Source organism: Xenopus laevis, chromosome 2S (assembly GCF_017654675.1).
Source record: "Xenopus laevis strain J_2021 chromosome 2S, Xenopus_laevis_v10.1, whole genome shotgun sequence".
Taxonomy (NCBI): Eukaryota; Metazoa; Chordata; class Amphibia; order Anura; family Pipidae; genus Xenopus; species Xenopus laevis.
Window position 1 is genome coordinate 64,641,509 of NC_054374.1, and position 25,621 is coordinate 64,667,129.

Consider the following 25,621-nt stretch of genomic DNA (forward strand, 5'->3'; position numbering starts at 1 on the left):
GATGGGGCTCCCGCTCTTCGCAGCACTAGGGCTTCAAGAGCCATGCCGTTAAAGCCCACTGAAGAGAATTCGGGTGGACGACAGGGCCTTGAGTCAGCAGATCGTGCCGTAGAGGAAGGCGAAACGGAGCGTCCCTCGCGAGTGCCACAATGTCTGCAAACCACGGCCTCCTGGGCCAGAATGGAGCCACCAGGATAGTCGGAGTGCCTTCTCTTTTTATCTTTTTGACAACCTTTGGAAGCAGTGCCAGAGGAGGAAAGATGTAGGCCAAGGAAAAACGCCAGGGAATCACTAGGGCGTCTGTTGCGAGTGCAAGTGGGTCCATGCTCCGAGCCACAAATCGAGGGACCTTGCAGTTGCTTCGGGATGCCATCAGATCTACTTCCGGTAGACCCCATCTGTCCACGAGGAGTTGGAAAACTTCCTGATGCAGACTCCACTCTCCCTGATCTAGGGTTTCTCTGCTGAGGTAGTCCGCCAGCCAGTTGTCTACCCCTGGTATGTGTACTGCAGAGATTGCCGGAACGTGTTTTTCTGCCCACAGTAGAATGTGTTGTGCCTCCCGTAGGGCTGCCGGGCTCCTTGTGCCGCCTTGGTGGTTTATATAAGAGACTGCTGTTACATTGTCGGACTAGATCCGGGTGGTGTGGCCGCGGAGGAGGGGCGTCAAGCGTTCCAGTGAGTAGCGAATTGCCCTCAGTTCTAAAAGGTTGATGGGGAGAGAATGTTCCTCCTGATTCCAAAGACCTTGGACTGACGTCTGGCCCAACACGCCTCCCCAGCCCCGGAGGCTGGTGTCCGTCGAAAGAACCATCCAGTGGAGAGGAGGGAAGGGTCGCCCCCCAGTTGTCCGCAGTGGCTGAGTCCACCAGGAGAGAGAGCGTTTGACCTGTTCCGGAAGGACTATCCGGCGGTCTAGATTGGTGCGATCCGTGCGTTGGTGCAGCAGAATTGCATGTTGAAGGGCTCTGGTGTGGAATTGTGCATAGGGGATGGCTGGGAAGGATGCTACCATAGTGCCTAGGGTTTGCATGGCCGTCCGGAGAGGGACCCTGAGGGAACTCTGGAGGGTTCGAATCCTGCCCTGGAGGGTGCTGGTCTTGTCTCTCGGAAGAAAAGCTCTCCCTTTCCTGGAATCCAGTATCAGCCCCAGGTATTCTATCGTTTGAGTCGGGATGAGCTTTGATTTGTTGAAGTTGACAGTCCATCCCAGTTCTGTCAAGGTCTTTAGGACCTGAGACGTGTGGTGAAGGGCTTTTGATGCCGACTCGCCTTTTACGAGAAGATCGTCCAAATAGGGAATGACAGGAATGCCCTGTAGTCTTAGTTCTTCTAGTGCTGCCGCCATCACCTTGGTGAATGTGCGGGGGGCTGATGACAGTCCGAATGGTAGTGCGACAAACTGCCAGTGTTGACCGTGCACAAAGAATCTGAGAAACCTGTGGTGAGCTGGGTGGATGGGGATATGGAGGTAGGCATCTTTTATGTCGATGACCGTCATGAACTCCCCGTCTTCCATGGATGCCAAAACTGATTGGATAGATTCCATCTTGAAGTGGCAGCGCCTGACGAAAGGGTTGAGATCTTTGAGATCTAGCACAGGTCTCAGGGAGCCGTCCTTCTTGGGGACCATAAAAAGGTTGGAATAGTACCCTCTTCCCCGGTCTGATTGTGGAACTGGTTGAATAGTTCCTGCTGTGACAAGGTCTTGGATGACCAAGAGAAATTTGCTCTTGTTGTGAAGTTGTCGGGGTAGTCTGGATACGAAAAATCTGTGGGGAGGAGGTTGGGTAAAGTCTATTAGTAGTCCCTGAGAGATGACTTGGAGAACCCAATGGTCCCGTATCTTGAGTTCCCACACCTCCGAAAGGATTGGAGGCGGCCTCCTAGTGGGATCCCTTTGGGGGTGGGCACCCCTTCATGCGGAAGCGGACTTGTCCTGAGAGGACTTGGCCGGTGCTTTGTTGGACGACCAACTGGACCTTTGTTTAGTTTGGTAGCGAGAGCGGAAATTGGTGTTGGGTTTGTCTGACTGTGTCTTTGACCTTTGGCCTTGCCGAAAGGGTCGAAAAAAGGGGCGTCTCTTGAAGGCTGGTCTTTTGGTTCTGGCCTGTGGGAGTAGTGTGCTCTTACCGCCAGTTGCTTGTGAGATTATTTTGTCTAATTCGGCCCCGAAGAGTAGTTTTCCTTGAAAGGGCAGGCTGACTAGGGAGCGTTTAGATGTGAGGTCGGCCGACCATGTCTTCAGCCAAAGGAAACGGCGAGCTGCCACCGACTGGGCTGAGGCCTGTGCCACCATCTTTGCTGCGTCGATAGCCGCATCTCCAATGTAGTTGGTAGCATCAGCTATTTGAGAGAGGAGATTGTCGGTGGTGGGGTCCTCGGACCCGAGAAGTTGCGCAACCTGTTCTACCCAGACCTCCATGGCCTTGGCGACCCAGGCAATAGCAAAGATAGGTCTAAAGGCGGATCCGGACGCTGTGAAGGAAGATTTGCAAAACCCCTCCAGTCGCTTCTCAATAGGGTCTTTGAATGCTGCTGCGTCTGCCACCGGAATGGTGGTATTCCTGGAAAGTCTGGAAACTGGGGGATCAACCGCCGGGGGTGAAGCCCAGAGCTCAGTGCACTCTTGAGAAAAGGGATAAGTTTGTGAGAAGCGCCTTGATATTTGAACCCTGTGGTCTGGATGTTTCCACTGGGCCTTGATTAGGTCGTCCAGCTGTTCGTAAGCTGGGAAGACGTAGGAACTCTTCTTTTGTCTCTTAAAGATATTTTTCGCTGGCTCAACAGACGGGCTCCTCTATGTTAAGAGTACTAAGCACCGCTTGTATCAGGCCTTCCACCTCCTTTTGGGTTCTAGGGGTGTCTAGATCTGGATCAGTGTGTTCCTGATCGGAGTCATCCTGTGATAGGACTTGGCCTTCCTCATCGGAGGGAGAATATGGTTCCCTAGGGGAATCAGGTGGCGAGGGTGCAAGGCGTTTGGGACCTGAGGGTAGGTCGGCAGTTCTAGCGGGTTGAGAAAGGTGCTCTAGGACCTTGTCTAATGTCTCTGGGATGCGGGCCAGGTTTTGGATGCCTGCAAGTGAGAGGGAAAGGGCCCTGATCAACTCAGACTCAGATGTACTGGCCGAAGGTGGTGGCAAGGAATCTGAAGGTCTGCAGGCCATACACACGGATTCAGCCGAAGCCGAATTATATTTAGCCTTACATTTGGTGCAGGCTAGAAACGTGATTTGAGTATTTTGGCGTGTGTGAGCTGAGGACTTAGAGGTCCTGGGCTCTTCTGTCTTATCTGCCATGATGCTCTTTCTCCAATTTGAGAATTTTTTTTTTAATTATTTATTTTTGCTGAGGCAGGGGAATCCGGCAAATGCAAGGATAAGAACCTCCTAATAGTGAAGGTGCTGTGGAGACAGAGAATAGAGGGTTTAGAGTCCCTGGGGAAACCCATGTATACCAGGTGTAGTGCCCCTTTAAGAGAAGGAATACTTGCCTGTAGACGTCTGCCTGGACTAGAGGAGCGCGGTCGCTGAAGACTTAAGAAGCAGGGGCTCCAAGTAGGAGCAATGTGGGCCGAGGTGCTGGGAGAGAAGGCAGCAGCCGTTAGGGTGAGGGGGCTTTGGCGCCAGAAGAGCCGTCTCAGCGCGGGAGCGGTAAGATGGTATTGCGCATGAGGCAGAGACTGGGCGGAAGCGGAAGTGCGTTCCAAGGTGGAACGCACGTTGGCGCCGACGGCGAAGCAGGAGAAAAAAGGCGCGAGAAGAGTAGCGATGCGCATATAGGAAGGTAGGTGATACCAAGAGGGCTCCAAGGGCAATGTGAAAAGAACAGTGAGCAATGGGGCACTCCTGTAGGGAACACCAGCAAGGACAGTGTTTAGACAGACAGACAAAACATTGTTTCAACACTGTATTCTAAGCACTTTCTACATAAATACTTCCAGGCTATGTAGAGAAAAGAGAGGGTAGAAGGGTGGAATGTACTCACCACCGTTGCCAGCTGTACTGTGCCCTTTTAATCGGTTTCCCTGTCACAGACACAAACAAGAATATATGTGAAGACTCACATATATAATTGTCTGTGTAAGGATATACACCTAAGAGGTGTAGAGCGCTGCTGCAGGCCTCCGTGGAGCGGGAAGACAGCGTAGGGAAAGAAGGGAGCGAGCCTGCAGACCTCCGTAGAGCGGGAAGGCTATAGGGTAGAGTAGTTGTCAGCTGGAGAGGCTCTTTGAGTGATGTCAGTGGCCCCCATAATGTGGCATGATCCTAACACGCAGTCCTGATCAATTGCTCCAGCCACTAACTATGTGTCTTCTCCTTCTGAGGACACCAACAAAACTGGAGATTGTAGGAGGAGGCAGGGGATGAAGCCCAGAGCAGGAGGAGGAGGAGTTTAAAGTTAACTATTTAGTGTCCAGTCTCCAGCTGCAGGATCTTCATCCCCATGGTGCCTGTGTCCCCCAATTAGGCAAGAGAAAACAGCCTGCCAGAAATGAGTTCCATCCTAAAGTGCAGGCACAAGTCACATGACTGGGGCAGCTGGGAAACTGACAATATGATTTCAAAATTCAATATAAAAAAATCGTTTGCTATTTTGAGAATTGGATTTCATTGCAGAATTCTGCTGGATCAGCTGATGCATTTTGAAAAAAAATATGTTTTCCAATGACAGTATCCCTTTAAGGTACTTTCATGTAACAAGCAATAAACACTTACCAATTCTCTCCTCCTTGAGCTTTGAATTGCTCAGCCTCCTGAAGATGACGTGTGGCTGATGCTGCTAGTGCCACAGCACTCTCATTCTGAAATTCACTGGAAACTGCCTTAAGAAAGTAAAAGAAAGAAAAATAAAAGGAGGTTACACTTACAGGCATTAATATTGAAAGGACAAGGAAAGCCTAGCAATATGGGCGTTTCTGGATTTTAGAGTTGTTTAGAGTAAGAGAGCTATGTAAAAAGTTATTTCTACAATTTATCTTTTTCTTGACCGCTAGCATCAATCATAAATCAGAAAGACTTGATTGCATTGATTTGCACAGACGAAAAATCACAATACTCTCATTTTTATAAATGTGAATGTTTAAAAAAAACACTCCTCCCAAAGATGCTTGCCAGGTTTTAGCAACGGAATGGTTTCTTTTGAATTTGAGATTTTTTGATCGATATATCTCGAAAATTTACGTTCTGAAAACTTAAATGTTGCAAATTTGTGTTGCAATGTTCTTGATTGACTGCGAAAACTAGAATTTGAAATGTAATACATTTGCCACCTAGTCTTCTTCAAGCACATTGATAAAAAGGGCCTTGGTGCTAATAATATTTATGTTGTGCTGATGTTAATCATCAGAAATGAATACACAGAAGCAAATACATTTGCCTGGCTTTCAGACTGAAAAACCAGGCTGACAAGAGAGACACACAGAATGATGAAAAACTCAAGAGAGCACAGAGTTATACAAAAACCCCACATTGAAGGCCAAATGCACTAAAAAATAAATAAATACATCCTTATGTCCTATATTACTTTGACAGTTTCTTTCAAACTAGTTTTATTTCAAACTAGTATTTTGTTATGTTCATGTGACCAATATAGGTAGAAGCATTAAGAAAAATTAAGATGGGAAAGGTAAAATCCAAATGAAAAAAGTTCAGAATTCACTTACTAGCAGTAGATCCTGAGCTGCAATACGGACAGTATATGAAAAAGTGTCATCATCTTCATCCTCAACAAACTGTTGAGGATTTGCTGTCCAAACTTTTATCTGATTAAAAAACAATGTGGAAAAATAGTATTTAACGGAAGACATTGATAACACAAAAGTGATAAAAGTTCAAATGTCTATCATACAGATGTTATACAAAATATACTAGAGCATCAAAGTCTGAAAATGATCTGCCCTTACGTCCTGTCCCCCTATGAACAATGCAAGTTTAAGGTTGACCTCACCTAAGGTGCATTCTCAAAAGCACAGAACTAACTGATTAGTCATTGTCATCTCACATGGCCAATCATTAAGTGATTGATTTTGGCCCATCTCCACCACATTCCTTAGACTGTAAACTCTACTGGACAAGAGAATAATGTATAATGCTGAGGAATATGCCACAGTTACATAAAAGGATAAGCAATAACTGTTTTATCGGTGTGCTCCAGAAAAAGGTTAATGGAAAATGAAGGGGGGGGTGTGGGGTGTGGAGAGAATAATACACATGCCATAGGATACTCACCTGTTCCTCGGTTATTTGCATGTACAGGATAATGTAATAAATTAACTCTGGAAGGGCTTTCTTCAGTGTCCCTTTAAACTTGCTGTCAAGTAACGTATGCACAAATTCGAAGATACTAAAAACTAGGTTCTCAAAACCTAAAACCTCTCCTGTAGATAAACAAGAAAAACACGCATGCATAAAACTTTCTGAAGTATGTTTAAATATATAGTTAGACCTATATGCAAGGAATACAATTACATATTGGCCAACCACCTGCATATTCTCTGCCAGAAGGTTTTCTGAATAGATTAGTACTGCAATATTAATTTGAATGCCCCACTTATCCCTATAAAACTGAACACTTAGGATGCAGAGTTTATAACTACATTTGGCTGTTAAAAGACAAGGAAAACCCAATTCACCAAGAAAGGGGAGCCAAAATGTTAGGTATCCCCCAAGGATTTTCACAGTCTGGTGCCTAATTTTTCAATTAAAACAGGGAAGGGCTAAAGAAGGGGAAGAGAGGGCTTACAGCAGTATCCGGTACAAGCATAAGATTCATACACTTGGTTATGCAAATATTTTAATTTAATAGTGTAATGCATATCTAGCCAGGGGCTCTATATGCCACCTGATTTATTGGGGTGACCTTGGGTTTCAAATACTAATTTAATCAAAGGGCGCATCTGATATTCTATCCAAGCAGCATTCTTTGGAGGGGGAGGGAGTATCCATTGCATGATTCATTTTTTACTGGCATAAAAAGAAGAGGGCTCACCAATGTCCCTGCTTTATTTGTAGGTAGGAGGTCATCCACCAGGCCCAGAAGGCATATTTAGGGACATAGCATTGGAAGAAGAGTTCATATTTTTATCATGTATTTATTTAGTCTATTATATATTTGTTACAATCTATGTAAATATTGAGTTTTGCCTTATTCAACTTGATTGACTGCTCCCATTTTAACACAGCTGTAGATTTTTTTTAGTATTACTAGTACATTAACCAAAACATGATAGAGACAAATTGCCGATGTGCCCAGTCATAAAATTCTCAAAATGCTTAAACTAAGGCAACTGTAATATTCTGTATCACTGTTGTAAATGTTAAAAGGAAGATTTTAGTACTTTCACTTAAATCCTTTTCTCTCATCCTACATTGGGGGACACAGGCACCATGGGGATGAAGATCCCTTGGAGAGCGGACACTTAAATGTTAAAAGTGACTCCTCCTCCTGCTCTGGACTTCATCCCCTGCCTCCTCCTCCTATATGGTTGATAGTTCAAAAATGTTCTTCAGTGTTTTAAAGGGTGGGGAGACTACTTCTCCATTTTTTTTTGGTGATCTGGGTTAGCTTACTCCTTCTTCAGTGAGAAACTGAATATAGGAGGAGGAGGCAGGGGATGAAGTCCAGAGCAGGAGGAGGAGTGACTTAACATTTTAGTGTCCGCTCTCCAAGGGATCTTCATCCCCATGGTGCCTGTGTCCCCCAATGTAGGATGAGAGAAAAGGATTTAAGCGTAAGTACTAAAATCTTCCTTTCTCTCACCTATATTGGGGGACACGGCACCATGGGGATGTCCCAAAGCAACCCGAGGGTGGGAACTGTTCCCCTATTTAGATGTTCAGCTTAGAACAGTCTGTAACACCTTCCTCCCAAAGCTTGCTTCTGCGGACGCCTGTGTGTGCAACCTGTAGAAGCGCATGAAGGTGTGAATGGAGGACCAAGTAGCGGCTAGACACACTTGCTCAGCCGATGCCTGGTGTCGAACATACCCAGGAAGTGCTGATTGAGCGTGTAGAATGTGCTCGGACCTTGAAGGGGGTGGCTTGCCCCTGACTGCTAGGCTCTGATGATAGTGGACCGGATCCACTTAGCTATGGTTGCCTTGACAGCTCTCTTTCCCTTTTTGGGACCATCCGTGAGAATGAACAGTGACTTTGTCTTCCTGATTTTCTTTGTGACCTTCAGGTAGGTTGTAATGGCACGGACTTCATCCAGTTTGTTGAGCTTCCTCTCTAGTGAATTCTTTGGTTCTGGACAGAGTGACAGAACCACCAAATCCTGATTAATATGAAAATCCGATACAACCCTTGGAAGGAACTCTGGAGTTGGTCGTAGTACCACCTTATCACAGTGTATGATGGTTAATAGGGACTGGCACGATAATGCTGCAAATTCAGACACTCTGCGTGCCAATTTAATTGCCAACAGGAATACCACCTTTTCCTTATGTAGGCTACCGGTGTCACGTTGTCTGACTGCACCCGTACTGGTCTGCCTTGTAGTAGCGCAGTCCAGTGCTCCAACAAATACCATATTGCTCAGAGTTCCAGCAGATTGATTGGTAGGAGTCTGTCTGGCTCCAGGTGCCTTGGACCGTCCGTTGATCCAGCACTCCTCCCCAACCCTTGAGACTGGCGTCTGTTGTTACCACCGTCCATGTGTGGTTGGGCTTTCCCGAGGTCATCAGCTGAGGTTGGAGCCACCAATCGAGGAATAGTCTGACTTCCTCCGAGATTGTTACCTGTCTGTCCAGGTTCTCCCGATCGCTTCTATGATGTTGTAGTATCAGCTGTTGTAGGGGTCTGGTGTGGAGCTGGGCATAAGGTATCTTTGGAAAAGATGCCACCATTGTCCCTAGGGCTCACATGGCCGTTCAAAGTGGGCCTCTGTCTGCCTGTCTCAGTATCCCAATCCTGCTAAGTAGGGTGTTGATCTAGTCTTCTGGAAGGAAGGCTTTTTCCCGTCTGGAATCTAGGATCAATCCAAGATATTCCATGTTCTGTGCTGGAGTCAGATTGGATTTGTTGCAATTGATTACCCAGCCCAACTGGGTCAGGGTCTGGAGTACCTGAGAGGTGTGGCTGTTTGCTAATTATCTGGAAGATGCCTTTACTAGCAGATCGTCATAATAGGGTATTACAGTTATGCCCCTCAGTCGGAGTCCTGCTAATGCTGCCACCATATTCTTCGTGAAGATGCGGGGTGCTAATGACAGTCCGAATGGTAGAGCTACAAACTGCCAGTGGTCCCCCTCTGCATTGAACCTCAGAAAACTGTGATGATTTCTGTGAATGGGTATGTGAAGGTAAGCGTCCTTTATGTCTATTACCATCATGAATTCGTGTTTTTCCATGGACATTAACACAGATTGGATGGACTCCATCTTGAAATGCTGTGTTCTTATGGTAAGGTTGAGGGCTTTTAGGTCCTGTAAGATCCGTCCTCCTTGGAAACACTGAAGAGGTTGGAATAGAAACCTCTTCCTCTGTCTGTCTGTGGAACCTGTTGAATGACCCCGGATCTTGCGAGATCCTGGACAACTGTTAGGAACGCCTGTTGTCTGGGTTCCTTCTTGGGTACTCGGGATATGAAGAATATGCGAGGAGGAAGTCATGACAAGTCTATCAAATATCCGTGGGATACTACTTTGAGGACCCACTGGTCCGTTACTTGACTCCTGAAAGGCTCTTAGGCGGTCACCTAAGGGTACCCCTCCAAGGGTGGGCACACCTTCACGTGGAGTTGGGCTTGTCCTGGGAGGTCTTGGTTGAAACCTTGGAGGCGTTCCAGCTCGATCTCTGTTTGTTTTGGTACCTAGGGCGGGACCCTGTGTTGGTCTTTTCCGTCTGTGTCCTTGATCTCTGACCTTGACGAAAGGGCAGAAAAAAGGGTCATCTTCTGAAAGGGGCCCTATTGGGCTTACTCTGGGGAAGTAAGGTGCTCTTGCCACCTGTAGCCTGTGAGATAATCTTGTCGAGTTCTGGCCCAAAGAGCTGCTTACCCAAGAATGGTAAACTTACTAGTGATCTTTTGGATGTCAGATCTGCAGCCCAATTCTTGAGTCAGAGAAATCGGCAAGCCGCTATGGACTGTGCTCATGCTTTGGCAACCATCTTTGTGGCATCTAAGGCTGCGTCACATATGTAGGCTGTAGCGTCTGATCAAAGCCACCAACCGCTACCAAGGCGCAGATCAAGAATACCAGGAATCCGGCACAGTTAACATCAACGTTCGGCTTTATTCACGCATAGGAAGGATTACAGTGGAGGGTGTACAATTCTAACGTGTTTCATGCCCCATGCCCCATAGTTAGCTATGGGGCATGAAACGCGTTAGAATTGTACACCCTCCACTGTAATCCTTCCTTTACGTGAATAAAGCCGAGCGTTGATTTTAACTGTGCCGGATTCCTGGTATTCTTGACCTTGGTAGCGGTTCGTGGCTTTGATGTAGTAGCCGGCGAGGAGTGACCGGCATATTGCGAGAGCAGCAATCGAGCAGGACGGCATATTGGTCCGTATGAGCTCCACCATTAACGCTTCGTGAGTAGAGCTTTGTAGCGTCTGATATCTGGGAGAGTAGGAGATCTGTAGTGGAATCCTCTGATCCAAGCAACTGAGCCGCTTATTTGACCCACATTTCAATGGCCTTTGCCACCCAGGCAATTGTAAACATTGGTCTGAAAGCTGTTCCCGAGGTGGTGAAAATAGTTTTACAAAAACCCTCCAGCCACTTATCTATTGGGTCCTTGAAGGAAGCTGCATCTGCTACTGGGGTGGTAGTGGCCTTTGACAGTCTGGAAACTCGTGGATCGACTGTAGGAGGCGAGGACCAGAGTTCCATACATTCCTGAGGGAATGGATATGCTTGGGCGAAGCGCTTAGAAACTTGTACCCTATGGTCGGGGGTTTTCCACTGAGACTTGATGATCTCCTCAAGTTGTTTGTATGCCGGAAATACACATAATGCCTTCTTCTGTGTCTTGAAAATGTTCTTTCCAGTTTCAGGAGCAGAGGCTGAACCCTCGATATTAAGAGTCTGAAGGACCGCCTGTATTAGTCCCTCCACTTTCCCAGTGTTCTGGGGATTTCAGGGTCCGGGTCAGGATCCTGTTCAGAGTCGCCCTCTGACGGGACTTGTCCCTCATCGGAGGAGGAGTTAAGGCCCCCTATAGCCCCCGGAGGAGAATCAGGTGGCCGCTTGGAAGCCCATGTGTGTTTGCCCAGTGTCTGTGCTGGGTTAGAGAGACGCTCTAAAACCTTGTCCAGTGTTTCAGGTATGCGGGCTAAATTGTGTAGGCCAGCGAGGGAGAGGGCCAGGTTACTTACTAGATCTGATTCAGCTGTAGCCAATCTGCTCCCAGATGGATGTGTGAGTGCATCGAGGGAGTCTTGGGTCTACAAGCTGAGCACACCGATTCAGCAGAAGCAGTGGGAAATTTATCTCTACACCCTGTACACGCAAAATAGGATATCAGGCCTGTATTGCATGTGGATGCTGAGGTTTTGGCTAAGTCTGCCTCCTTGCCAGTGAGTCCCTGTATGGGAGTGGAGGCAGGAGATGGTAGGATGGGGTTCCCATGTAAAGGGACTGGGTCCTGTGCTTGTGCTGTGTCTGCAAGACATAGATAAGGTGGCACGGTTATCCCTGTAGGGACTGGTGATCGCGTGAGGGAGATTATTCCCCCCCGTACTTGCCTTGGTCCGGGAGACAGGCGATCTAACGTCTGGCAATGCAGGAATTATTCTGCTGTCCTGCTTCCCTGTCAGGTCTGCCACTGAGAACCGGAGTGCAGGAAAGCGCCAAGTCATCTAAAATGGCTGCGGTGGGCGTGGCTAACCACGTGGGGGAAGCAGTGAAAGCAAGGTGTGCAGCCTAGCTGCCTTTGTCCCTGCCTGGCGATTCTGTCTGCGAGCTGAATTGAAGGTGTCTGACAGCTGGCAGACAGGGAGACTGGACCTGAGGCACGGTAAGAGAGTAAGGCCGTCTAAAATGGTGGCGGTGGGACAGAGCGGGGAGAAATGCTGGTGCGGCAGGTAGCATTACAGAGAGGTCTAGCTGCCGTGCCTGCCTGCCGAAACGGTCTGTGAACACAGGAGAAAGTGTCTGAGCTAAGAGATGCAGAACTCAGACAGATGGCAGAGAGATATGGTTGTGGGGCCGGGCCGTAGCTAGACATGGGAGGGGGTCTGATTGGTGGGGAATGGAAGAAAGCCGGTAGACACCCTTAATAAAGATTTACCCCTCGTGGTGTCGTACCTGTTCAGCCAGTATTCTTTTGCCCTGATGAGAATAGCTTCCCTGTGTGGTCAGGCTGGTGCAGACCTCCATGGAGCGGGAACAACAGCCTAGGGAAGAATGGAGCATGCCTGCAGAGCTCTGTAGAGCAGTAAGGCAGACGGGCAAGTCTTTTAGGTGCTGTACCTAACTGGAGTCCTAGAGCTCTCTGTCCCCATTGTGGCATGACCTTAACTGAAGTAATTTGCTCCAGCCACTAAAGTGTTGTGTCTCCTTCTGAGGACACTAAATAGAGGAGGAGGCAGGGGATGAAAACCAGAGCAAGAAGAGGAGTCACTTTTAACATGTTAGTGTCCGCTCTCCAAGCTGCAGGATCTCCATCCCCATGGTGCCTTTGTCCTCCAATATAGGTGAGAGAAAATAAGACTCATGAGATTTTATTTTTTCCTGAATTAACTAATCTAGAAGACTTAATCACTTTGCTTGGTGGACAAAAACTCCACATATGCAAGTTATATATAAGCACATACACAGACACACACACAGGGGCTCATTTATCAACACTGGGCAAATGTGCCCATGGGCAGTTACCTATAGCAACCAATCAGTGAATGGCTTTATAAAGGCAGCTGCAAGTAGAACAATGAATGCAGCAATCTGATTGGTTGCCGTGGGTTACTGCCCATGGGCAAATTTGCCCAGTGTTGATAAATGAGCCCCACAGACTCTTAAGATAAGCTATTTCTCCTCCAGTGCAAGTATGGACAATAACAGGGTCTGTGTTCACAGAGGTTGGAAAAGACAGTACAAGTTGCATGCATTTGGCTGGGCTGTATTTATGAGGGATGGGAAAGTGAAAGTTACCGTCTACAGTACACAAAGTAAATTTATGTAAGAACTTCAATGTTCATTTATGTAAGAAATGGAAAGTCTTACCATCTGAATCAACGGGATCTTCAATATCCTCAGTGTCATTTACTTCTGTCCTAACATAGGTAGAAATTTAACTAAGGAAAAACACATTTTAAAAACTGGCTATGGGAAACAAACAGCTGTGAAAATAGTAAACAGGTAAACGAAGCCAATAATAAAACAATTACAATACCTCGCAAAGGATAGACATTCACAACACTTTTCTGCACTTCTGTCTTCTAGGAAAATAATGAACGTATAATTTTTTTCTTCCAGGCTCCCCAGCTTTTATAAATGCATCACTGGCTCAGGCTGTCTGGTTAAAATTTACCATAATTATAATCTTTAATTTAATCTTTATAAAAAGCTGTGGGTACGGCCTGGATCAATATGGCCTGAGCTTATTGGAAGCACGGCTAGCTAAACAGGCTCTTTAGACTGATGGCATATGGGGTATTTTGACTTTGATCAGCATAAACCTGTGATAGGGAGACAACACAGAAGCAAGTAATTGGCAGTCTGCTTCTCACTATTCCACAGTTTGCCATCAGCCTTAAAAGGGCTACTTCATGCACAAAAATTGTAGGAACAATTCTAGTTGTCAAGTTTAAAAAGCCTGTACAAGCAAATAAGCAGATATTTATTTGAACTTTAGTATATTCTTTAGGAAAGTAAACTCTAGGGGTCCTTTGAAACAGCACAGAAAGGATATAATGCTGCACTCTCTGTTAGAGTATTCCACACAATAGGCAAGATCTGCTGCATTGAGGACACCATGTGTTTCGGGAAATTCTTCACAAGAGCAGTCACCGCCTGTAGAAATGTATATTAGAACCCAGCTTTTGTATAGGCTCTTTTGTGGTTAAGAATAAAATTGTACTCTGTACCTTTAACACCTCCATCTTTAAGCCACTGTCAGAAGTTGGACCATCAGGCATCTGTAGCGCCTGCACAAATGCTTCTGTAAACTGTTGCACAACTGGGAAGATCAGAGCATGGGCAACACCCTGTCAAGTTATAGAGACATACTATGATGTTCACTTGCTCTTCACAAGTCTCAAGTATGCAGTAAAATAAATCTACAGAATAGACTATACACTTACAAGAAAGGCTTTTTGTACATTTTACGGAAAACAAAGTTGTATTGAAAAATAAAAGTGTATGTGACACATTACACAAATCAACATGATAGTACCTGTACTGAAAGTCAGTGTGGCTTTGGTCGGAGTGGTTTTAAGCTCCACTTGCCAAACAAGCTGATCTTTGCCCAATTAGGCCACCCACTTGGCAGGGGCCAACAATGTGATCATACCGTGGGCAAAAGATCTGTAGGGAAAGGACCACATTAATGCACCAATGTGAGCCTCACCAATAATAGAGCTGGCCATAGAAATATGCAAAGGAACTTCGTTTCATACTATTTTTGGATTATGTGTGGAGTGTCCTGACATTTTTCATGCCATGGCGATCGGTCGTTTAGTTGACAGGTTAAAAGATTTAGGTCAGCTACTGATAAAATATCTGCATGTATTGCTTATCTGACTATATCAATGTGTGACTGTCACTACTATTTGTCAGACATAAGCTTTGTATGATTGCAGTCTGTCAATTTTAATGGCTTGAACATCATCCGATTTGATGTTTTTTCCAACTTATTTCATTAGAATGGTTAGTAGTAGATCAGTAGACTTAAACAACCGATCGTAGAAATTTTAACCCACAGATATCTATTGATCGGAGGCCTTCAAACATCGCCCACTGTTCGTGCTGAATCATCAGATACAGGTGGAATTCTATTGTTTCTACCTGTATATCTGAAGATTCAACACATCTGTATTGCAAACTAACAATCTTTCCTGCGACCAATGGTCTCAGGAAAGATTGTAATTGTTACATCAATGGCCAACTTAACCAAAGATTTACAAAGTTTAAGGAAATGAAAAATGCATAGCTGTGATTTGGGATTTCTGGTAGTTTTTAAGAGGGAGAGGAAAAAGAAAACTTGTGGTAGCACGGCTGACACACTAAGATACATATATATTTTTTTACTCACCTTCTCAAGCTCTTCAATGGTAAAAATCATATGGGCACATGTGGTAAAGATCTCAACTGCACGAGAACGCGTTCGAATGCCATAAACCTGGATTACCAATAGTTATCAGCCTTATATAGAGATGAAAATATTTGCACATAATAATAATAAACATTCCTTAGCTTAAATACATATCTGACATACCTCGGACATGGTAAATATCTTGTACATTTCTGGAAGAATAACAGGGGCAACCAAAGGCATTTGTGTGTCGGTCACCTCTCTGGTGAACTCTGAAAGAATTGGGATTAAAAATTGAGATACTTATAGCCAGTAAAGAGTAGTGGCTGGTATGATTATGTTGGGTTTTGCTATATTATAGCTTCTTCATTCTATTGTATCGGTCTTTTATTTAAAGGGGTTATTAACCCTCCAAAAAGGTCAGTTGTTTTCAGAGAGTACACCAGAAAAATAATTTTACTTTCCATTTTTTACGATTTATTCCAAAATTGAAATGTAAAATTGGAAAGTGAACAACCCCTTTAATACTTGGTGAGCATATTGAACAATATAGATCAGCTTACTGTACAATATACTTATAATTATTGATAGTAAGTAATAATGCCAATTATTAAATGTTGTCCACAGCAAATATAAATAAATAAAATATAAGAAAAATGTAATGGTAGGATTACCAACTCTAATTTCAAAAAGTAACAAAAAAATGTAATCTAAAAATTATCAATGACATACAGGTATGGTATTTGTAATGCTTAAAATAAAGAATTTTTCCATAAGTCTGATCACCATACTTTAAAGCTACTTAAAAAAAAAAAAAAAAAAAAACCAGCAAAAAAAGAAAGGCAACATTGTCACTAATATGGCAGCTTAGTTACCAATAGGATTTTTAACACCTTGCAAGCCCTCGTCTAACAAAATGCAAATATAACTGTATATCTATTTTGAGTTTGCATTTGAGTGCTTAATATCTGCAGGATGGATTCAGCACAACTACAAAAGGCTGCTTACATACCTGTCAACACTCTCATTGCTCCATGGACTGCATTGACTTCTCCGCTCACCAGCATCTCCATAAGTAAGTTGAACAACTGAGGCCATGCCTCAGGCCAATCCCAGTGTGCAATGGCAGACACAGCATAAGCTACACTAGAGCGCACCTTACTGATAGACTCTCGCAGCCCTGTAGGAAGTAGCTGGCGAATTGCAGTTTTGGCCTGTGAATAATAAATAATTAATACCATAGATATGTCTTAGACAACCCTGTTATATTAAATTCCTTAGAGATTACTAACCCGTTCAGTTGTTTCTGGCAATCTGAACTTGTCAGAAAGAGAATACCAATGATTCTCTACGTACTGTTTAAGAATCACTGATGCCAACTGCAAAAACAAAGGAAATACATGATTAAAGGCTCTATTTTATTAAATGGTCAGGTCGTGATGCTACACAGAGAACCTACAAAGATTATGGACCAGTTCCAATAGGATTGACAATGGTGTATCAAATAAAAATAACTTTTTGAATACAACTGATACAAATACTTAAAAATAAAGGGAAAAGTGTACAATCACAAAGGATATCAATGGCGACGATACTTTATTGGCGGATTACCCAGCTAAACCCTAAATGTGCATATAAAGATATGTGAAAAATAAAATAAAGTGCCACCAGTAAAGAAAACACTGCCAAATTAAATTTTTCACAGACCTTTAAAGTCTCTTTAGGGTTTGGCTGAACTTAGGATTCTACTAAATCCAAGGTTTTACAGGTAAAGCAGATTTTGGCAGGTATTTCTATTTAAGGGAGGACGATTACGTCATTGTACTTGAGAAGAGCGTCTTTTGTCTACCCCTAGCTTTAGCTGTTTTCTACTATTCATGTTCCATCCTATCTTGCTTCTCAGAAGCAGCTCATTAGGTAGAAGGGTGGGTTGCCAACAGAGCCTACATTTCAGATGGAGAAAAGACACATATTATGTGCATGTCCATGGGCATTAAGTTGGGGCACATGAATGGCGTAATGAACAAGTGTCTCAGATAAGGCTTTCTTTAAAAAAGTTATATACAGCCTCTAGAGTGTGGGCTCTGTTGGGGTAGAACCAGTTTTTATGTGATGGGTGCCCGTTATTAAAGTTCAGATTATGCACAGTAGGGCTAAAGTTAACAGATTTGTTGCAGACACTTCTGAATGAGACTGACACATTTATAAACTAATTTAGCAAATTGCAATTGCAAAAAGTATTAGTGAGCTGCTTGTTTGAACCCTTTTCCTGCCAAAAGGTATTTGTAACGAGCAGACAAAATGACAAGCATACTGACCACACATTTATGTTTATAGGTTCCAGGTTATATGGTGGGAAAAACACCACCTAGTAACATGCTTTTTCTGGAGAGTCCTTGCAAAAATAATGACTGTTAAGGGAACACCAAAAGTAGGAAAAGTTTAATATTAAAAAAAGGGACACAAAAAGCAACCTTTTTCTTTAAAATAAAAAAGGCACTGGGCTGGGATACTTTTCCTGTGAGCACCATGCTACCATATAGTTCCAGTGCACCTTTTGCACCTATTTAAAATGGGTGTAAGCTAAGTTAAAACATTGGTGGGAAAAGTTCGATACTGCACATGCACTTGCCCACAGAGGTGCAGGGGGTGCCTGGGTCACTGGAACAATATGACAGTAGCACAGCTTTTAGAGGAACTGTACCGAAGGTCAGAGCATTTTTTAGAGAGCAGGACTGGTCGAGATGGAGGACTGTTTTTTTCTTTTATTTTTTATAAATATTATTGCTACTTTTTAATTAGCAATAACAAATTTGGTTGAGAGGAGGACTGGTGAGTGACTAGGCTCACAGGAAGGTGATTAAAGGGGTGGTTAAGCTTTAAAGGAACGGTAACACCAAAAAGTTAATGTTTTAAAGTAATGAAAATATCATGTACTTTTGCCCTGAACTGGTAAAACAGGCCTGTTTGCTACAGAAACACTACTATAGATCATATAAACAAGCTGCTGTGTAGCAATGTGTCAGGCCCGTAGGCGCAGTTTAGGTGAGAACCAAGGAGGAAGGTACAGTTCGTGGTACAGGAGGGAGTGGCAGGAGGATGGTCGAAGACAGGCAGAGGTCGGTTCAGGCAGCAAACAGGCAAAGTCGTAATCCAGGCAGAGGTCGGTACAGGCGGCAAACAGGCAAGGTCGTAATCCAGGCAGAGGTCGGTACAGGCGGCAAACAAGCGTAGTCAAAATCAAGGCAGGAGTCGTAACCAGAAGTCAGAATATCAATATAGCGCCCAGGAACTTGACAAGAAGGAACCTATAAACGGGCATAGGCTGAATCCTGCAGCGCCCTTAAATAGTCACATCTTCGCGCCAAGATGCGCAGGATTGCGTCAGACGCCGAGCGTCAATACGCTGCGTCGGCGTCAGCGTCATCACTGGGCGCGGACGGTACGCGCTGGCGTCCGGCGGCCACGTGGCTTCCCGTGGGCGCCGCCATCTTGCCCATGCCGTCAGACGCTCCTTACACAATGGCAGAAATTGAAAAAAGGCTACATGGCACAGGATAAATAATGGATAACAGATAACACCATTATGTTCTACAGAGCGTATATGCTATCTGCTGCATAACCTGGCATTTTCTCCTTTGAATGACTGCCCCCATTGCTACACAGCAGCTTATTTATATAAACAATAGAAGTGTTTCTGAAGTAAACAGCAGTTACCAGTGCAGGGTAACAGTGCATTATATTTTTATTACACTTGTTTTTTTCATGTCACTGTTCCTTTAAAGGAGAAGGAAAGGTAAAATCTAAGTAAGCCTTATCAGAAAGGTCCATCTAAATATACCAGTAAACCCCCAAAGTAGTGCTGCTCTGAGTCCCCTGTCAAAAGAAACACTGCATTTCTTTCCTTCTATTGTGTATACATGGGCTTCTGTTTCAGACTTCCTGCCTTCAGCTTAAAACTCATTGCCCTGGGCAAGAGCATGCTCAGTTTGCTCCTCTTCCCCCTTCCCTCCCTTCTCTACTGTAATCTGAGCCCAGAGCAGGGAGAGACTCAGGCAGGAAGTGATGTCACACCATGTTAATACTGCAGCTCCTATCCTAAACAAACAGAGAGTTTCTAGAGCTTTTTACTCAGGTATGGTAAAGCATTCTACAGAATAAATATAGCATTCTAGCTTGCACTATTGAAGCTAATCTATTAGCAATAAAATGCCTCCGTAGCTTTCCTTCTCCTTTAAGTTAACTTTTGGTATGTTATAGAATGGCTAATTCTAGGCAATTGCTTTATTTTTTTTATTTTTATAGTTTAATTATTTGCCTTTTTCTTCTGACTCTTTCCAGCTTCCAAATGGTTGTCACTGACCATCATAAAAACAAATGCTGTGTAAAGCTACAAATGTATTGTTATTGCTACTTTTTTATTACTCGTCTTTCTATTCACATCCTCTCCTATTCATATTATAATCTTTTTAAAATCAGTGTATGGTTGCTAAGGTAGTTTCAGCAACTAGACTGCTGAAACTGCAAACTGACCTGCTGAACAAAAGCTAAATAATTAAACAAAAAACATGTAAAACCTATTGCAAATGGTCTCAGAATATCACTTTCTACAATATACTTTTTCTGATAAATCAATATTTAAGTAATATTTTCAATGGAACATGCTTTTATGGATGTAGATCGTAATGGGACAACTTCACTAAAAGTAGACATTGCACTAGTACAATATAGACACATTTACTCTACATCATAATAAACACAAGGGAGATCCTGGCCCCTACGCTGTCTCCTCCCTCCTGCGCTCACCTTTTTTGGAGCCAAAGGGGGTCCTGTGGGTCCACACTCTGGCACAGAAAAGAGCAATTGCGATTTCTGTGCTAGAAGAGCCTTATTTCAAGTTTGAAAACTGGAAATTTTACTCAGGGGCAGATTTGTGTGACATTTGAATGTGACATTAGAACTCACCACAGAAAAACTAACCCATCGTATCAATGGAATTCACCATTTGATAAATATGCTTTGAAAAATCCCATAGGAATAAATAGAAAGTGAATTTTTTTGGGGTGAGTTCTAATCTCACACTTTGATAAATCTGCCCCTTAAAGTGGTGGTTCACCTTCAAATAACTAGTTGTTTTCAGATAGATCACGAGAAATAATGACTTTTTCCAATTACTTTCTATTTTTTGTGTTTCACCATTTTTCTAATATTGAAGTGTACAATGTCTTTTTTCTCATTCTAAAGCAGCCCTGGGAGGAGGGGTCGCCGATTCCCTAAACTGTTCTAAATTCATACATTTAGTTGATACATTTCTTATCTTTGTCCCTGCTGGTCAGGATCGCTGGGTTTCATTACAGGCAGCTGTTAGAATTGATACAATAGTTGCTAATACTCCAGAGATGCTGCTGAGAAATGTATCAAGTAAATGTTGCAAAATTGTAACAGCTCAGTGTCTGCGCCTGAATTACTGAGCTGCCAGACTGAAACACCAGAGACACCAGAGAATTTTTATTGGTTTTCATTGTAACAAATAATAAATGCAATAAAGTACAACATGTATTCAGCTGCAAGTTTGTCCACGTCTAATTATGTTGTTCCTTGTGGAACATTCAACTTTAGATTTTGATTTTGGAAAAACAGTAAAAAATAAATAATGGAAAGTAATTGGAAAAAGTCTTTACTTCTGGGGAACAATCTGAAAACAACTGAACTGAAAAAAGTGTTTGGAAGGTGAACAACCCCTGGAGTTGCATTTTTTGCCGGTAACCAGTGGGGCTCTGCTTGAGTTTCTCATCTCGCCTCATTATGGAGCGCCCCTGACAAATAGTTATTTTAAAGCAGGCCCGGACTGGCAATCTGTGAGTTCTGGCAAATGCCAAAGGGGCTGCTATAAGGTGCCATAGAAAGTCAGTGGGCTGTGGGCTGGTGGTGGCTGTTTGGGCCTCTGTGTGGACTGATAGGGCCATCGAGTACCCGATATGTCAGGGCCTATTTTGACTCTCAGTCCAGACCTGTTTTAAAGGTGAACAGCCGCGTTAACAATGTGGTTCTACATTTCATTTTACTTTCAATTATTTCAGGGTTTGATGGCATAACTTAATTTGCCAGTTATATTTGAAAGTGTGTGTAGATTCATTTAAAAAATAGATAGCTAAAAAAACCTCCAAAAAACAAAAAAAGTAACGTGAACACAACAAAATACAGCAGGTCAGGCAAAGCCTGTGTTGAATGTCTTTCTCTGAACATATTATGAAGCCTTACCTGTCTGATAGCGAGAGCACCCTGTGGATCCACCGTCAGTTCTGCCAAATGGACTCCAAACTCTGTCACACAGGGAGGAAACAGTGGACTATGAGAAAGTGGACGATCAGAGAGGGGTGGGGGGTATGTTATTGGTGAGAAGAAAGCTTGAATAAAGAATGAGGTTTCCAAATGTAAATAATGAATGGGGGGGGGATATTTTTTCTCAAATCAGTCTACAAAAAACTTTCCAGCTAAACAGAAGTCTGCAGCAGAATTAAACCCATACAGAACACGTGGTCTACATCCCTAAAGATGAGCAGCAGCAGCAGCTCCCATAAGCCTCTCACTGAATAAGTCTAATGGGCTCCATCCTGAGACTCCAAGTGAACTCAACCGAGCCCTCATCCCTGGCATCCGTCCCACTCACCCTCTGTCACTTCAAGCACTTTCAACTGCTCCTCAGCAGCCGCTCGCACCTCGTGTCCGGGAGAAAGGATGCCATTCAGAGTGTCAAGCAGGGCCTCTCTCAACCCGGCCTGAACTGCAGGCAGCCCTCCCTGCTGTGGATGAGCCATAGCACCAGTGGAATCAGGCAGACACCTGAAAGTCTCACACCGGAACCCACACTCACTTGACAGGAGTTAGCGACAACACAGAGCGCGCCAACACCGCCCGCCAAGGGTCGCACGCAGACTAAGGCGGGGACACGTAAGGAATGGGCGGAGACATGCATTAAGTGGGCGGAGACATGCATTAAGTGGGCGGACAGCGAATGAAAGTCTACCACACTTTGCCAATATTGGTCCTGTCCCATCAGGCAGGGTCGTCTGAAATAAGATGAATCCTACGGGAAAAGAAACAAAGGCTAGGCTCATTTTTGCTGTGAGAAAGCGATCTAGAACTAGTTAAGTGGCAAAGCACAAGATCTCTTTCCAGACTGGATACGAGGTTTTCAGTGTAGTGGAGAGATTCGTGTAAAAGCACCTAAAGGGAAACTAAACCTTAAAGGGATGCTGTCATGGGAAAACATGTTTTTTTTTTTCAAAACGCACCAGTTAATAGTGCTGCTCCAGCAGAATTCTGCACTGAAATCCATTTCTCAAAAGAGCAAACAGATTTTTTTATATTCAATTTTGAAATCTGACATGGGGCTAGACGTGTTGTCAGTTTCCCAGCTGCCCCCAGTCATGTGACTTGTGCTCTGATAAACTTTAGTCACTCTTTATTGCTGTAATGCAAGTTGGAGTGATATCACTCCACTCCTTTTCCTCCACAGCAGCCTAACATCAGAACAATGGGAAGGTAACCAGATAGCAGCTCCCTAACACAAGATAACAGCTGCCTGGTAGATCTAAAAAGTAATAGTAAAAGCCAAGTCCCACTGAGACTGACTCAGTTACATTATGTAGGTTAGAATGTAGTTCCATCCTAAAGTGCAGGCACAAGTCACATGACTGGGGCAGCTGGGAAACTGACAATATGTCTAGCCTAGTGTTGCCACCTGGCCGGTATTTTACCGGCCTGGCCGGTAAAAATGATGCTTGATGCCAATGTAATTTATAGGGAAAAACAGCAAGAATATAGGAAGGCCGGTATTTTTTTTTCAGAAAAGGTGGCAACCCTAGTCTAGCGATCCTGACGAAGGGAGGGTTAATCCCCCCGAAACGTTGATGCACAGGTGGTCACTTTAAATAAAAGCGGTAAGCTCCCCACCTGCAACATACATGGTGTTGTGCTATTCTCTTAAATCTTCTACATTAAACCCTAGTCTAGCCCCATGTCAGATTTCCAAATTTTGCTCTTATGAAAATTGGATTTTAGTGCAGAAGTCTCCTGGAGTAGCACTAATAACTGATGCATTTTGAAAAAAAAATGTTTTCCCATGACAGCATCTCTTCAAATAACATATGTGTAGATATGCTGAACTTACTATGCCGGCCCAAAGCCAAAATCATCACTGTAACAGTAATGATTAAAGAGATTCTGTCATAGAAAATGTGTTGTTTTTTTTTACAAAATACAACAGTTGATATGGCTCCTCCAGCAAAATCTTGCATTGAAATCTGTTTTTCAAAGGGCAAACACATTTTTAGATGTTTAATTTTAAAAGATATGGGACTAGACGTGTTCTCAGGTGTCCGGGTGCCCTCAGCCATGTTATTTGCTATGAAAAACTGCAGTCACTCTTTACTGCTGCACTGCAAGTTGTAGATATATCACTCCCTTCCTTTCCCCCTCAGCAGTGGGACAAGGGGAAGGTAACAAGATAACAGCTTCCCGACACCTGCATTGCTAATAGGGTTGCCACCTGGCCGATATTTTACCGGCCTGGCTGGAAAAAATGATGGTTGATCCCAATGTTATTAATAGGGAAAAAATATAAATATATAGGAAGGCCCGTATTTTTTCCCCGAAAAGGTGGCAACCCTAATTGCTAAAAATGTTCCCATGCCCCACCTACTAGCAGATATGGAAACAGCACTCAATAGTTAAAGGATCAGTAACCAAAAAATTAAAGTGTTTAAAATGAATGGTAATATAATAATACCATAAAGTACTGTTGTGCAGCTCTGGTAAAACGGTTGTGCTTGCTTCAGAAACTCTACGATAGTCTGCTGTGTAGCCATGGGGACAGCCATTCAAGTACAGGATACAAAGGAGATAACATAAATTCTGAAGAATCCCATTGTATACTAAAGTGATCTGTTATCTGTTGTGTATCCTGTGCCTCTTCTACTTTTTCTGCTTTAAATAGCTGCCCCCATGGCTACACAGCAGCTTGTTTATATAAACTATTGTGGTGTTTCTGAAGCAAACACACCTGTTTTATCAGTGCAGGGCAACAGTACCTTATATTGTCATTCTTTTAAAACTTTTTAATTTTGTGGTGTTACTGTTCCTTTAAACACCCAAGCCCAGCCATGAATCCATTAGTTTCACTAAGCAAGAGAAACAATAGCTTTTTATCTTAAAGTAGTTCCATTGTGAAGTGCTAGCTGTTTCGGAAAGAATAGGATCAGGCACAGGACCCTGAGATGGCTACCTACACATCAATATTACAACAAAAATATACACATATTGGTTTAATAATAACATTTTAAATGGTAGCATGAATTACTTGCAATGTACACAGTATATATTATTCATTTTTTAACCTTTTCCCTGCCAGCCGTTTTGTTCTCAATGCGAACATCTACTGCCAAGCAGTTTTTAGACATTTTGTACTTTTTCACTTTAAGGGCCTTTCCTGGGGGGTCTTTTAGTTTACCCAGGAAAACAATATATTTTTTTTTCAGTACAACCTGAGCTTTTCAAAATATGTAAGATTTTGGTGTAATTCTACTTCTGGAAAAAAATATAGGCTTCTAAGTGTCTAATAAAATGAAAAAAAATATGTTTCACAAAAGAACAATCACATATATTAGAAACATCATTTATTTTATGTACAGGAACACAGCCGATTTGGAAAGGTCTATGTCTCCTGAACACGGCAATAACAAATATATATAGTTTTATGGAGGTTTCTCACTTGTATAGATCATAATCTACAAGCAGTACACTACCAAATTTCCAAAGCACCGCTCCACAAAATGGCATACTTCTCATTTCAAGGCCAAACATTCCACTAACAGTAGGTTTACCCTAAAAAACTACCCATTATTAGAAAGAACTGATTCTGGAGAATCATAAATGGGTAAATATATCTATGTACTCCAAACTACTAAGTTGCAATTGTTTCCTAAAGTTATAATGTTTTATAGAAATTGGTGATTTTTTTGAAAAATGGCCTCAAAGCTTCCAAACTATGGCATCATGCCATCTCCCACACATCATTAGGTACCAGTGTAAAACACCCTAAATATGATTGCCAGGAGTCAACTGAATAGTTTGATGCCCAATATGTATAGGTTTACCTAAGCACATGGCTAATAGGGGCCCCAAAACGAAGAACCCTAATATGGTGTGTCATTTCAGGTACTGCAAAATCAACAAATTTCCATAGTTTTGGGGGGGAGTAAAGGTAGAAAAAAGTACGTTCACCCCAGAAAACCATATATTTACAGAAAGTACACATTTCCCCAATCCAAATTGGGTATGCATGTCTTTCTACTCCAAAGCACCAAGCTGCAAAACCTTCCTAAATTTGGTGATTTTGGTGACATTTTCAAAAAT

The 25,621-nt window shown here is 43.4% G+C and overlaps 1 protein-coding gene across 1 annotated transcript in view; it reads right to left on the reverse strand.

Moving 5' to 3' along the window:
• ipo9.S (importin 9 S homeolog) overlaps nt 1-22,157 on the reverse strand; it is a 42,315-nt gene extending 20,158 nt beyond the window's left edge. Inside the window, exons 1-12 of the mRNA XM_018249403.2 lie at nt 21,876-22,157; nt 21,467-21,528; nt 16,498-16,584; nt 16,218-16,419; nt 15,389-15,477; nt 15,206-15,292; nt 14,040-14,159; nt 13,865-13,965; nt 13,177-13,235; nt 6,234-6,382; nt 5,669-5,767; nt 4,722-4,828 (exon numbers count right to left, since the gene is read on the reverse strand). Of these exons, the coding sequence (XP_018104892.1) occupies nt 4,722-4,828; nt 5,669-5,767; nt 6,234-6,382; nt 13,177-13,235; nt 13,865-13,965; nt 14,040-14,159; nt 15,206-15,292; nt 15,389-15,477; nt 16,218-16,419; nt 16,498-16,584; nt 21,467-21,528; nt 21,876-22,023 (1,310 nt within the window). The 5' untranslated portion in view covers nt 22,024-22,157. The remainder of the gene's footprint in view (nt 1-4,721; nt 4,829-5,668; nt 5,768-6,233; nt 6,383-13,176; nt 13,236-13,864; nt 13,966-14,039; nt 14,160-15,205; nt 15,293-15,388; nt 15,478-16,217; nt 16,420-16,497; nt 16,585-21,466; nt 21,529-21,875) is intronic.
• Between the last annotated feature and the right edge of the window lie 3,464 nt (nt 22,158-25,621).